Source organism: Gadus morhua, chromosome 12, assembly GCF_902167405.1.
Source record: "Gadus morhua chromosome 12, gadMor3.0, whole genome shotgun sequence".
Taxonomy (NCBI): domain Eukaryota; kingdom Metazoa; phylum Chordata; class Actinopteri; order Gadiformes; family Gadidae; genus Gadus; species Gadus morhua.
In genome coordinates, this window is record NC_044059.1 from 20,470,764 (window position 1) to 20,485,201 (window position 14,438).

Consider the following 14,438-nt stretch of genomic DNA (forward strand, 5'->3'; position numbering starts at 1 on the left):
CAGCATTGAGGTTTCAAACCTGGGAAACCCTGACCCTCCCCCAAAGAGACCCAGGAATCCACCTCTCTCCTCTCCTTTTAGCCCTCAAAACCCACCTTTTTCTAATGTTGCTTTCAACGACTACCTCCCCTCCCCTCTCTGTGTGACCACGGCCCAGTGGTTCAAGTCAAGAGGTTTCGACTCCTCCTGCGCGACTGCTTGAATAATACAGAGGAGGAGTCCAGCACATCGAACTCAAACGATCCCCCAGCCCAAGGCTTGGCTGACCTAGCGTTTAAGTACGGAGAACACTGGTTTATATCCCTATATAATGTTTATCGACTTGCAATTGCCTCTCTCCTTAACCTGCGCGCCAATCGCCAGCAGAGATGTATCGAGTTCACGATCCGTGTGTGCCTACCTGCCTGGGGGTGTGGGGGGACGGGGGTAGGGGGGTCCGCTGTTATATCACATGCATATTTGACCCCTTTTGACCTGCTGGCAGCTCTGGGCGGCACGCAGCGCTAATCACATAATTACAATATTTTTTGTAATTTTTTGTGGTTTTTTTTGCTTCTTTTTATGACCTCATCCCTTCCCCACCAGCCCCGCATCTTGGAGGAAATTGGCCAAGGTCCAAGCGTACTCAGCGACCCTGTCCTAGGGGCTACACATTAGAACATTGTGGTTAGTGCTGTTGGGGCCCTCTGTCTCTTTCTTTGCATGGTTTTTATAGTCCCGGCGTGGCAGGAGTGTTTAATGTTGGGGGCAGGCATTGTGGGTACACAGTGCAGCGACCCAATTTGAACAGGGGAAAAGGGGAAGTAAAAGTGCAAAGTCTGTCAGAGTTATTATGGAGCCATTGTGAAACATTGGTTAGTTAGTGCTTCTTGAGTTGTTGCAATGCCAGTTTGCTGTGAAGACTGCACTACAGAAAAGTGCAACCAATTTAAAATGGACATTTATTGATGCATTTATTTGAAATGATTAACAAATGATTGACTTTAAATGTATTTATTCATTGTAAATATCCCCACCACCATTCTCATACATACAAGATGTACATCCTGTACAAATACATACACCTGATCAGACATACATGCCTAACATACATCAAACATACATCCGATTTCTTTCAAAGGCACATTTCTGTATTTGTATTGTATTCTAAACACATCAGGGGTCATGACATCTCCAAGAATAGAGAATCTTTTGAAAATTCTTTACACATTGAGCTTATATGTGCCACACCAGGCAGGTACATCCCTGCATTTCTCTGCATGGTTTATTCAACATATAAAGTGTGGTCTTCAAAGCAGTTATCGGGCTGTGCAATTATAAAAAAGAAACATTCAAAATGGTACATGAATGAAAGCACTCTGATATGTGTCCTCAAAAAACCTCATCTCAACAACCTTTCTCCCTCTCTCACTTTATATTTTTATTACACAGACATGTCTTTATATATATAAATATATATATGAGTCATATACAGTGGTCGAGTTGTAAAAAAGAAAGCCAGGGGAATGGGGGATTTTAACTTTAGGGACAGATCATTTGTGCTGATGACAGCGCATATGGTGGGAGACCAACATAGTGATTATTATTATCATTATTATTATTACATTATTATTTTATATTTTTTGGGATAAAATAAGAACTCTTATTTAAAAAATAAATAAGAGTTCTTATTAAGAACTCTTATTTTATCCCCCAAAACGCAGCAGATTGGACACATCACACGGTTCGGAGTCATGCATTACAATTAAGGATTTTAAAAACTGATACTTATTCTTTTTTTTCAAAAATGCATTCGGCAGAGAAGGGAGACTAGCGTTGCTCAGGATTGGAATGAAAGGGAGAAAAGGGGACAGAGTTGCCTGCGGAAGCGAGATGTCTGAGATGCAGAGACAGCTTCACGCTACCATTGTCTGTCTCGTACGGTTCGGAATGAGAGCTTGTTAAGGCACTATTGCGCAAGTACGCAGACGCGCCGCAAGCGTGCCTGCGTGCTTGCGCAATAGCATACTGGCTGAGGATGCAGTATCGCCGTCAAATCTTTCCCTGGGAAAAGTAATGTTGCGCGGAATTGAAAAAGTAAACGCTATAATGCAATAGCGGTAATATTTCGACATTAATTGATAAAATAACAGGGAATGGGAAGCTGAGATGGATGTTTCAGATTGGGGATGATATTGAAAATTATAATTCCAAATATATATATATATATATATATATATATTCTTTGAATTTCACTTTGTCTGACAAGAGAGCCCTGCTGTAGCTGACCTTCGTACCTTGCAGTGTTGCTTTTTTTTCTCACTTATTGTTGCTTGGAATGTTCCAGGAAAGCCTGATAGATGTCAGATTTCAGGAATCGAGGATAACAGTCATTTTCCATCAGTGCGTATATGAGCTTCTGCGCTCTGTCGAAGGAGTGCAATCCCGGCTCAGAGATATTCTCCCGTATGCTTTTTCTGGTCAGGTAGTCGATATTTATCTGCGTTTGACAACAGGAAAACAACATTTGAGTTCCACACATTCGTTTGGTAATGTGTAGTTCAAGTTATTGTTTGGTATGCCTCCATTTTTTTAATATACATCAGTCAGTTTTTCTTTTAAACGGGGAGAGAGAGAGAGAGAGAGAGAGAGAGAGAGAGAGAGAGAGAGAGAGAGAGAGAGAGAGAGAGAGAGAGAGAGAGAGAGAGAGAGAGAGAGAGAGAGAGAGAATGAAAGCAAGAATGAGAATGCAAAGATATTCAGATAATACACAACTCTGGATGCCGAGGGAAGAGGGCTTATAGATAAAAATGCGTAGGGAGAAAGAGAGTGAGTGACAGACAGATAGAGAGAGGGAAGGAAGTTCCTTCTCTGTGGGGAAGAAGAGAACAGGCGGAGCACCCACCCCATGAGGATCAAAGTGTGTCGACAGCACCCGAGGCGACCATCGAGTCACACAGAGACAGGAAGTTACAGGTCTTACAACACAGCCACCCGCATCTCAGTTTAAACCAATAAACAAACACGCTGCCACAATAACCACCAGCCACGCTGTCTGTTTACTGCAATAGTTCCTTGAACAGATTGGAATAGAGCCTTTCTTGATCCTTGCTCATCTAAAATATCATGAACATTGCTGCGCAGAGCACCGTCTCCCTTTAGCCCGTGGCTTGCCTGTCTGGGCGCATCGACCTGCACAAACTCAGCGAAGATCCTCTGTGCCATGGCGGCCATTTTGTGGGGGCTGGGGCTCCTCTTGTAGTCCTCGCAGGCCAGCCAGAAGAGCAGGTTCTCCTCACTGTACTCGCTCCTCAGGAAGTCCTCAAATACCAGGCGACCTGCTAGACACACAATCACACACGCACGCACACACACACACACACACACACACACACACACACACACACACACACACACACACACACACACACACACACACACACACACACACACACACACACACACACACAGTACCCATACACCCAGGACACACAAACACACAATGCAATGTTTTTTTACATTAGCCTTTTCTTTTCTTCAAATGGCTTCAATGGTATTCTTTCTAAAATAATTGGTTCTGTGTATCAAAAGAAGATATTTTGATATTTAAGAAAATAATTACATATGTGCTGAGCAAACTCACTAAGTAGAAATCTTTGAGTAATAATAATAATAATAATAATAATAATAAATGAAATTTATATAGCGCTTAATCTGGTACTCTAAGACGCTTTACATATTGGCCTATCAAAACTATGTAAAACAGACTAGGAGTAGCGGTACTGATGGGCATAAATCTTAGACATTGTTCTGTTTTCTAAATGTAAAACCTTATATCGGTATTCATTTCTATACAGACTCCAACACAGGTGAATACACATGAATCATACTGGACACGGTTACAAAACATTCACATTTTGGTTTCCCCAAATAGATCCTTCAATAAAACCTGCACAACAATGCAAAATATATATTAATATCCGTCTTCAATATATGCTTCAATTCAAACAGCACGTTTGTAATAATTTCCATTTAAATTTTTGTGCCTTTCTTTTCTGCCCCCATAAATGCTCGGCCTATTTATCAGACTACTCCCGGAGCGCCCAACTGCGGCGCAGGTGCGAGGTGCTCTCCGTTGGCTTGCGTGTTTCTTTATGTTGAACTGCTGGATCCGCGCAGCATTGTTTTGTTTTTCCTCAAATTGCCTCACATGAATTACAGCTGGTGGGAGCGACAATAATGCAAAAAATAAAAAAAGAAACAATGTCCTGTGGCAACAACTCTGTTTTGTTTTCTCCATTTGAACGATTCACAATTCACTGGCTTCATTTCCCTGTGTACAGTGACAGACAGGGCCAGCTGGTCGAAATCAGCTGAGATCATACTGCTTTTTAGGTGGCAAACACACACAAACACCCAAACACAGACACCGACACACGCACCCTATTGAACAAAAGCGTGCACGCACACAACCACACAACCAGTCTATTATTCAACCAATGCTCATCTATTTATCATTCATGTCGCCGCGTTTCCTGGAGGAAATATGGCAGGCGAGCAGAGAATTCGAGCGATTGCTTGAGACCTGAAAAAAGAAACAGCCATAAAAATTGGCAATCATCTCGATTCATTCCTGTAAAGTGATGACAGTAAAGAGGTGCATATGCAGGGCGAGGGACAGACCGGAGATACGAGGTGTCGCGGTAAAAAAGGGGGATAGGGAGAGAGGGGGCCTTTCTAGCCTCTTTAATCATGTTCAAATGGGGCCCTGAGACTCGGTCAGGTGCAGCCATCAGTGAGCGGTGAGCTGGCCTTCTGTAAATGAGCCGGTGACGCCCGGAATCGCTCACTGGATCTATCGCCCTTGCAGCGCTCCTATTAGCCCGGTCCCCCATTTTCCTCATTCCCCATATCCCCCCCCCCCCCATCTCTCTCTCTACATCCTTCCCATATATCTCTTCCCCTGGAATGGATTTTGATGAGGTTGACAGCTGGATACGTGGCCTCCATATCCACCGTTGAAGTGATGAGTCGGGGGGCCCCGGGACCAAGCTGCGTGCCGGGGAGGAAGGAGCTGCGCAGGATCACACGGTGGATACCCAGAGGAGCAGGAGCAGGAGGTAGAGCGGAGCAGGGTTGGACGTGGGGGGAGAGAATAGGGAGAAAGAAGGGTGGAGAGAGAGAGCGAGAAGAGGAGAGAGGTGTAAATCCATTAGCTGCCTCACCTTTACTCTCCAGGAGATGGTCGAGGGACTCGCTCCACGACAAGGCTTCGCCGACCGCGGCCCTACGGAGGAGCAGTTCCATAGCTCGCTCCGACATCTTCGCCTCACGGACACCAGTGCCTGCTTCACGTGAGGGGGAGCAGGGAGGTTAGAGTCAGTTTAGGGTTTGTTTAGGGTGAAGGGTTAGGGGTTCAGTGTGAAGGGTGAACGGGTGTAGGGTGAAGGTTTAAGGGTTGTAGGGTGAAGGGTTGAGGGTGAAGGGTTAGGGGGTTCAGGGTGAAGGGTCAAGGGGTGTAGGGTGAAGGTTTAAGGGATGTAGGGTGAAGGGTAAAGGGGTGTAGGGTGAAGAATTTAGAGGTACAGGGTGAGGAGTTCAGGGTTGAAGGGTTAAGGGGTGTAGGGTGAAGGGATGTAGGGTTACGGGGTGTAGGGTTAAGGGGTGTAGAGTGAAGTTTTAGGATGGAAGGGTGAAGGGTTAGGGGGTTTAGGGTGGGGAGTTACGAGGTGAAGAGTTTAGGGTAAAAAGTTAAGGGGTGTAGGATTGAAGGGTTACAGGGTGTAGGGTTGAAGGGTTAAGGGGTACAGGTTGAAGAGTTAAGGGGAGTAGGGTGAAGGGTTAAGGGTTGTATGGTGAAGGGTTTAGGGTGAAGGGTTTAGGGGTGTAGGGCGAAGAGTTAAGGTGGTGTAGGGTGAAGGGTTAAGGGGTTCAGGTTGATGGGTTACGGGGTGTAGGGGTACTATGTAATGTGTGTATATTTATGTCTATATATATATGTATATATATATTGTCTTGAAGTAATTTGCAAATTAATTGATAAGCATCACATTTAAAAAAACAACAACTTGCGTTTTAATTGAATGTATTGGAGGCCAATGGCCCAGATCTTAAACCTAACCACATTTTTTGAAAGATTGGCTCCTTTTTTATCAAAACCAGTGCCAAGTGAACCATGGTGCCAACAGTCTCAGGCATGTCTCAGGTGTTCCATTGGGATCCCATTGTTGAGAACGATAAAAGTGGTTCTCAGGCAGAGGTCTGCAGAAGGGGTATCTGGTTTTTCCAGACTCTGAGCTAAGGACAATGCTACTTGCATGTACATGTCTCTGAAATATCGTACATGCAAAAAATCGTACATGCACATTTGTGTAAGAGGCTAGGTTCTGGCTTCCTTGAATAGAGATGCCGACTGATGCCAGTATTCTGGTCCAAAACACAAGACTCTTACTGGGGTTACTTCAACAAATCCATGTCTTTCAAATAGTGCAGAATTCATAAAAGAATAAGAACAAAACAAAGCCCTTAACAACGTGAACTTTTCAACAGTGCAGTGTGTGACTGCCAGTTTCTGTTTAAAGTGGTATACTATAAAGAAGTCTGTTAGAAATATAGACACAATATAAATAAATGCACCCTAGAAGAAAGGGGGACATCCACTCGCATCTTCAATGTTTTTGTGGGGGGTGGGGACGTTTTATCGTAAAAGTCTCGGAGAGAATTCCAACCGTTTCATGTAAGAGGGAGACCTGTTTGAGAGAGAGAGACCTGTTTGAGAGAGAGAGACCTGTTTGAGAGAGAGAGAGAGAGAGAGAGAGAGAGAGAGAGAGAGAGAGAGAGAGAGAGAGAGAGAGAGAGAGAGAGAGAGAGAGAGAGAGAGAGAGAGAGAGAGAGTGAGAGACATGCATTGAGACATACGGGGAAATAGAAGGGGCAAAAGCAAAGAAATATAGTAAGATCACAAGGTCCCCCATCAAACCCCTCCCTCAGCAACATGGAGACAAGGAACAGCCCTTAAAAATGAAAAAAAGAGAACATCTCTGGAACAAGGCGCCTGACTTGTAAGATCAGAGGGAATTGCAATGGAAAAGGCTGTAGTAATAAGGGGAAGTGGAACATTCGCAAAGTTTAGCAGCGCCAGCAAACTACTTTGTCCAAAGTCTTGTATGTGTGAATGGCAATTAGAGGGCTGTTACTTACAACATCGGTTTTCTTTAAGCAAAAAAATGAAAGAATTAAAGTAAAAAGCTGGATAGGATATATTCCCGTCTGAAAGAGCTAAGTTGCTGTGGAGATCCTAATGCGTGCTCAGCAACCCTTGATAGAACCGTGGATATTTTCTTGTTGTCAGCCTTGGCTTCTGCCTCTGTGCCTCTCCACCATACCCCTCCAGGCTGTATACAAGCCCATGCATGTTAACCGTTCCAGCTATGGGCAGGCCCTGTCTTTCAAAAGGTTTTCACCCTTCTTTGTGTGTGTTTGTGTGTGTGTGTGTGTGTGTGTGTGTGTGTGTGTGTGTGTGTGTGTGTTTCTACTTTCTGTCTGTAAACCACAAGGTTAGTTTGCTTAATTGTGTCTAAATCTCACAATGTCAAAGACATTACTTCCTTTAACGTTGCCTTCAATTCCCTTCCTAAACAAATACTGGTCTCACATATTTCAGCTCAGATGAATGGCTATTTTTTCATGAGTCAATGTTCCTGTGCAAGAAGGACATAAACCTTGGCGAAGCTTGAAACGTTATATATATAAAGTGTGTGTAAAGTTTAACCACGGCATAGGGGAGGCTGAGGTCACACAGTTTGTACACAATGGATTCTTCTTAATCTTTTGTTTGCCACAGTCCGAGCTGACGTTTATTTCCTTGCTATGAAGTAATGGTATAATATTTTTTCTCTCTCTGTGTTGTTGTCTGTAATTTACAGACCCTACGCCCCCCCAACCCCCATACTTAAAGGCAGACGGCCGTAAGAAAATGGTGGAGCTTTGCGACCCAGTTCACTGCTACCAAAATGTAGACCTGTCTCGCTTTAGGGAGGCTACCACCAGAGGGGGGAAGGATAGAGCACAACTGTCACACGAGGGGGGAGGGAGAGAGTGTCCTTATCTGACACAGGGCCAGGCAGAGAGAGAGAGGGAGAGAGGGAGAGGGAGTGAGAGAGAGAGAAGGGTGGGAGGGAGGGATAGAAAGATAGAGACAGAAATTATGTAAAAGAAAAAGTGAGAGAGAGATGGGGCTATGAAAATGATTGATGAGGGAGCTGAACATCGAAGCTGTGATTCAAGACAGAGAGGGGAGACCAGAGAGAGAGAGAGAGAGAGAGAGAGAGAGAGAGAGAGAGAGAGAGAGAGAGAGAGAGAGAGAGAGAGAGAGAGAGAGAGAGAGAGAGAGAGAGAGAGAGAGAGAGAGAGAGGGGAAGGGAGAGGAAGGGAGAGAGAGAGAGGGGAAGGGAGAGGAAGGGAGAGAAGGAGAGAGGAAGGGAGAGAAGGAGAGAAGGAGAGAAAGACAGAGAGTCAGTTAGAGAGCGGGGTTAGAGAGGGGAATGGAGAGATAGAGAGAGGTGGGGCAGGGTTATGGGCAGTGCAGGGGGCAATCAGGATAGAAGAGGACTCACCTTTTGACTCCTGATTTGGAAGTCTTTCATAGGGGCCCCTCACCGAGGGCCCTGATGAAAAATACAAACAAAAGCCAAACAAGAACAGGTGTCTCGCAACAACAAACACACATAAAAAAAATAAAAGGATAAAGCGATTTGCATTTGTAATGACCTCAGTTGAGAAGCAGACGGTATGATTCGACATATAAATAAATAAATGAATGAAATGAAAAGCCTGTCTGTTGTGAACTCCTGCTAGTGTTTATCCCCCAACCTGGCGGGCCCCTAACCAATCAGCAGCCCCGCTGCTGGCCTGCCTGCTGTCATGGTGAAGCTCTCTGATCCCCGCTGGGCATGCTGATGAGCCCTTCTCCACCCAGCGCCGCCCGGCACACCCCACACAGCACACCACCCGTCTGGGCTGTCTTAAACGTGGAATAAGACATGGTTCTATGAAGCAACATATCACATTATTTAAATGTTTTCCATCGTTATTTTTGATACCGTAATTGTATTTGTGTTATTATCATAATTATGACCATGATCATTATTGCTACAATACCGAGATCTATGCTAATTAAAAATAATTACATAATTACCAGTGTTGCACTTTCCCAATATAAGTCATACACGATCAGATCATCACGAGTCATCGACGATCATTTTCTCATTTAAAGCTTAAACTCACTCAGGTCGGAGCAGTGCTAAAAAAGCTTTTTCAAACATCATATACAGCCTAATGAATCAATTGTATTGTTTGCTATTTCATCTGACATCTTTGAATCACTACCATGTGTCTTCTAAAAATAATTGTTCTTAATAGTAAGGTATTATCATAATTGGAACAGCTATGATGTCCAAGTTGTTGGAATACAGCTTGAGGGTCTTACTTCTGAATATAAATGTTTATTTTTCCATATTGCTCATGTTTGCATGATGCGTTGGCCTCCTCTTCAGGGCTCTTATTTCAGAGCTCTAATGCATTAGGGAGAACAGCAGTTTGCACACCAGTCCGATACGGGCAGCTTCATAGTTGCAATGAACCGCGATTTTGAGTTGGCAATAATATGATGAGTAGAGGGCCATGGGAGGGCAGACTTGGCACAAGTATTTATGAAACAGCTCTCTGTCAAAGAAGTGGCTGACACCCACACACACACACACACACACACACACACACACACACACACACACACACACACACACACACACACACACACACACACAGTCATTCCTGATAGAGCCGGTGACTTGACATTGGCCATGAATCACGCTTGACAGTGATTGAACCATATCGCATTTGTTGACCCTTTGCTCGTCTTAGATGCTTTGAGAAGCCAAACACGCTCCTACGCAGCTGTCCTTGTGCGTGTGTAGAAGGCATAGGGGTGGAGGAGGGCCCATCATTTGCTTGTTTGACTTTAATGACAGTATGCATTGTTATGAAACGCCTGATGTTCATTGTTCACCCTTTCAAATAAAGCCACATAACCGCTATTTCCAATGTCTGACAAATCAGATTTGAGATTAATGTCTAGCTTGATTTGCTTCACATTTCACTTTCTTTCACTTTATATTTGTTTCAACCATCATGTGTGGGAGATCTCTAAGAGCGTAATTGGAGAACAAAAACTGTGCCAGCAGAAGTAAACTGTAAAGAATTGTCTGTGAAGGTATCAAATGAACCTTGGTAGAAATACACTTTTTAAAAATCCCTATTTGCAAACCTCATTCACTCACGAAAACTAGATTTCTTTAGCAGATTATCTCCATAACAAAACAGGAAACAAGGTATAACTCTGCCACTTGCTATTCTTGGTTTCTGGCCCAGGCTCTGTGTCGTCACCCCCCTGGGGTTCTGTTGTAATAGAGTGGGAACTGCTGGATCCAAGATTACCTTTCTAACTAGTGTAATTCTTAACAGGTAAACTACACTCAATCCGTCTTTCTGATGAAGATGGTTGTTGATGTACATGCATCCTTCCTGATAGTTTTGTTAACAAAACAGAACAAAGGATTGTTATTTTGCAAAACACCATGACTAGCTCAAGAATTGTTACAGGGAATTATGAATGATCTAAAATGTTTAATGTATTCATTATTTTAGGTGTCTCTACTACTCAGTAGTTACCTCCATATCATGCATTCCTGGCAGATCCCCCACCATCTATACATATCCACAATATCCAACACAGCAAACGCTGTCATTCCATGTCAGATGCAACCGCTGGTCTATTGGTTTCTTGACTCCTTAATATTTTATGTCTTTCATAAGGTCTGTTCTCCACTGTGGATCGTCTTCTCGCTATTGTTCCCACTGCCCCATCCAGTCTTCCACCCACTCCCACCCATGTCATATACACGGCCAGTTCCATCTCCCGCCCACTGCATTTTCACAGCCATACATGTTATTTTTATTTCTTCCTTTACAAACAAAAGAATGTGATGGATTGCTTTTTTTTTTCATCAATGCAACGCATTATCATGTTTCACTGTAGAGACAAGTTAAATTTTCAATTTGACACTCGCATGGATTGACGCAGGACTAAGAACGTAACAGCCGTTTTTCAATGGGTTGAAACTATCGACAGGTTGGCAAGTGACCAATTGCTGTTAGGGAGGGATGAAAAACATGCTCTGGCTTACAATATACTCATAAATATCATTGAATTCTAACGGAAGAGAAACAAATTGAATATCACAGAGCATACTTATCCACATCCTCCTGGAACATCTCATGCCTTATTTAGTTACATTTTTACAGCACTCGGTTTGGAAACTAACATGTTGACATTGAGACATGTTAAGTTGTTTCATGACTTGAAATTGGATTTTCTCCTCATTCTCCTCATTGTATAAGTGCCTAAGGCACTTCAAATCGGTGTAAATGCCAATTACAAGTACAATGTGAGAATGCACAATAAAGTTAAAAAGTAAATTGTGTATGAATGCAAAATCAATATTACATTTCCAGCTAACAACATTACGACCATGACATTACAACCTGAGCATTTTTTCTTGCCGCAGTGATTACAGCAAAACAAATCGTTGTTGACACAGACAGCCACACACACACACTTGTATACATCTCGTTATCCGCTAAAAACTATTTGAGCGGAAAATGTGAATGATGATGTATGATGATTATAATTCCCCAACATCATATCTGTATTATTTGTTATTCCAAACCTTCGCCACCAATATTACTATCACATAAATCTAATCCGATCCACCTCCCCTCCCGTCCCTCGCTGTCTCTGGCGCTGATTAGCAAAGCAGAGTGAGGAGGAGGAGGAGGAAGAGGGTGAAGTTGATTAGCTTTTCCTCACCCACCCTATGACCTCCTTTGACCCAGGCCCCATTAATGATGTTGCCTTGTACATAATTGCACACAATCCACTGCACTTTTTATTACTTTTTTGGTCCAACACATTGCCTGTATGTTCTGATCCCTCCGAAGACATTCGAGACATTGCCAGCAAAGCTAAAAAGAGACGGATTGGGAGTAGCAAGAAGTGTTTTAATGACAACGTGACGACATTGTGCGTGGTATGTGTGGTGCTTGGGCATATCTCGGTGTCCACAGGGGCTATGTGGATTTTCCGGGTTGTAAAGCAAATGCTCCAATTATTACAATGTAAAATTTAGTCCGGACTAAAATATATATTTTTTAATATAAGATATTCAATGCATTTAATAAATAAAATAAATGTACAATGATACAATGATTCCCTGTGTTGGCTGTTTTCTTTCAGGTTGTCATGCTTTTAATTTTGCAATTCTAAAAAAACAACCATATATCTTTTATTTTTTACAGTATGTACTGTCGGTATCCACCTAGGGGAGCTGTGTCTCTGTGTCTGTTCTCTCTCTCTCCCACTCTCTGTTTGCCTCTCTCTGTCTCTCCGTTACTGGTCCTTTGCTCTCTGGCACACAGTATAATATGCGGGGGGCTTTTGGGCCGTTGTTGCTCATGTTAAAAGCTCAGCTGGGAAGTCAGTGTCCCTTGGACTGGTGCTCCATAGCCTTAGTTTTTTTGGCTCAGGAGCTGAAGTTTGGACTAACCATCTGGGTTAGGGCTCGGCCTGCTGAGGCTCTTGTTTTGGACGAGCATGTGTGGGGCTTGATGGGAGCTTGCGTAGAGTGTTCGCATGTGTGTGTGTGTGTGTGTGTATGTGTATCCTGTCGGTCTGTTTGAGTGTAAATGCCTGCCACACTTGCAATTCTTAATTTGATGTGTATCAGGATATAGGCTTACATCCCCATGTGTATTTGTGTGTGTGTGCGAGGGGCGTGTGTGTGACTGTGTGTGTGTGTGTGTGCTTGACCAGTGCCCTATATGCATCCATATAATAGTTATGCATTTGTGTTTCCGGCCTCGTCATTTTCTTTGTACACAGCGTAAATGCGAGTGTCCCCTTTTAGAGCTGATGCACTCGGACGTTTATGTAAACATGGACATGATGCGGCACACATACATACATTTATATTGAACCGATGGGTTAGTAAACTAATAGAACGTACGGAGGGGGGAATGCCTGAAAAGAATTCACACAACACATACAAATAACGCATAGCAACGTTCACTGTCAGAGGCATACTGACACAATGCAGTGAATAAGGGATGCATTGGCCGACTTCAGTACACGATAGCATCATGTGTCTACGCAGGTCAATGCCGTGCCCTGCAGCCCACCCACTCTAAGACTCTAAACCACTGAAATGTCCATGCATTACTGCTGCATTGGGCAGCCGTTTCCCGTGTGACTTGTGCCAGTGGTGCAGCAGCAGCAGCCCATCATTTATGTGGGCTTTAGAGGTTCCAGAGGCCAGGCAGACCTTTAGCCCGGTCTGCTCATAATTGACCGGGGCCGGGGTCATTACGGCAGCTGCTGTTGTAAATCCTCCCAGCGGCAGCAGCAAGCGGACACTTAAAGCCCTCCTTAGTGCACCCGGGTGGGATGCGGCCGCATGGCTGGAAATACGTCTCGCAGCTTGCATGATGGTGAAACATAATGGGTGGCTGGTTGGGCAGCCTGCTATGTCTTCCTTTTTGTTTGTTTGTTTTTTCACGAGACAATGGAGCTGTGTCTTTTTTTGTGCCTAAACTTTGTTGAGAACTGGTGAAAATCAATCTATGCTTCTGTTCCTTTGCCTGAAAACCCCCAACCCCACCATTGGGATTAAATAAATTTTGCCATCTTGGTTTTCCAGGTGAATAAAAAGGTAAACCTTGTTGTTGTTCTTGGAAGTCCATCAAGGCTTCTTGGGTCTTGCTGAGATGGGGTGCCAAATGTTTGTTCTGCATGGCAGCAGCAAACAAGCTTCCTCTACTTCCTGTCTTCATGATGGCCAGACATCAGAAAGAACATCTGTTAGAACCTAGAAAAAAGCAAATATCTTGATTTTGCTATAAACCTTGCCTCACACTGCCTCAATGCTACCATAATATTAAAACTGGAGGGAATATTTTGCTGAGCAACAAAGGAATAAAAAATCCATACTGTCATGCCATCACATTTAAACAAGACGGAATCCATCCATTACGCAAAATGTTTCCCTAACAAATGTTTTTGTGTTGAGTGACAAAGGGCTTGGAGAATATTCTTTAGAAAATATATTGTGTTGAAATCATTTGAAAGGATGAATTCTGAAGACCAAAAGAAACAGGACTACTCAGGAGCTTGTGCGAGCTGTTGAAAAAAGGTGAGTTCTACAGCACCAGTTGTAAACGTCTCCCCCTTAACTGACAATACTTGAGAGCAGGAGGAAAGTTTCCTTTGGTTCATTTGGGGCTGTCTGCAACAAGAAATAACAGGGAATTACCCCTCGGCCTTGGACTTTAGGTTGAGAAAAACGTCT

General features: G+C 43.6%; 1 protein-coding gene across 3 annotated transcripts; it reads right to left on the reverse strand.

The window, feature by feature from the left end:
• Positions 1-977: 977 nt before the first annotated feature.
• On the reverse strand, positions 978-7,426 carry LOC115556277 (regulator of G-protein signaling 5). Of its 3 annotated transcripts, none has more exons than XM_030373448.1 (4): positions 7,180-7,426; positions 5,205-5,327; positions 3,154-3,317; positions 978-2,479 (listed from the first exon to the last, which is right to left on the reverse strand). In XM_030373448.1, exons 2-4 carry the CDS (start codon positions 5,299-5,301, stop codon positions 2,303-2,305), a joined length of 438 nt encoding a protein of 145 aa, XP_030229308.1. In that variant the 5' UTR covers positions 5,302-5,327; positions 7,180-7,426; the 3' UTR covers positions 978-2,302. The 3 variants fall into 3 exon arrangements, with proteins under 3 accessions (XP_030229308.1, XP_030229307.1, XP_030229306.1); XM_030373447.1 differs by having other exon boundaries at positions 3,154-3,320; positions 5,205-5,324; positions 7,180-7,422; XM_030373446.1 differs by having other exon boundaries at positions 3,154-3,320; positions 7,180-7,421.
• Positions 7,427-14,438: the final 7,012 nt, after the last annotated feature.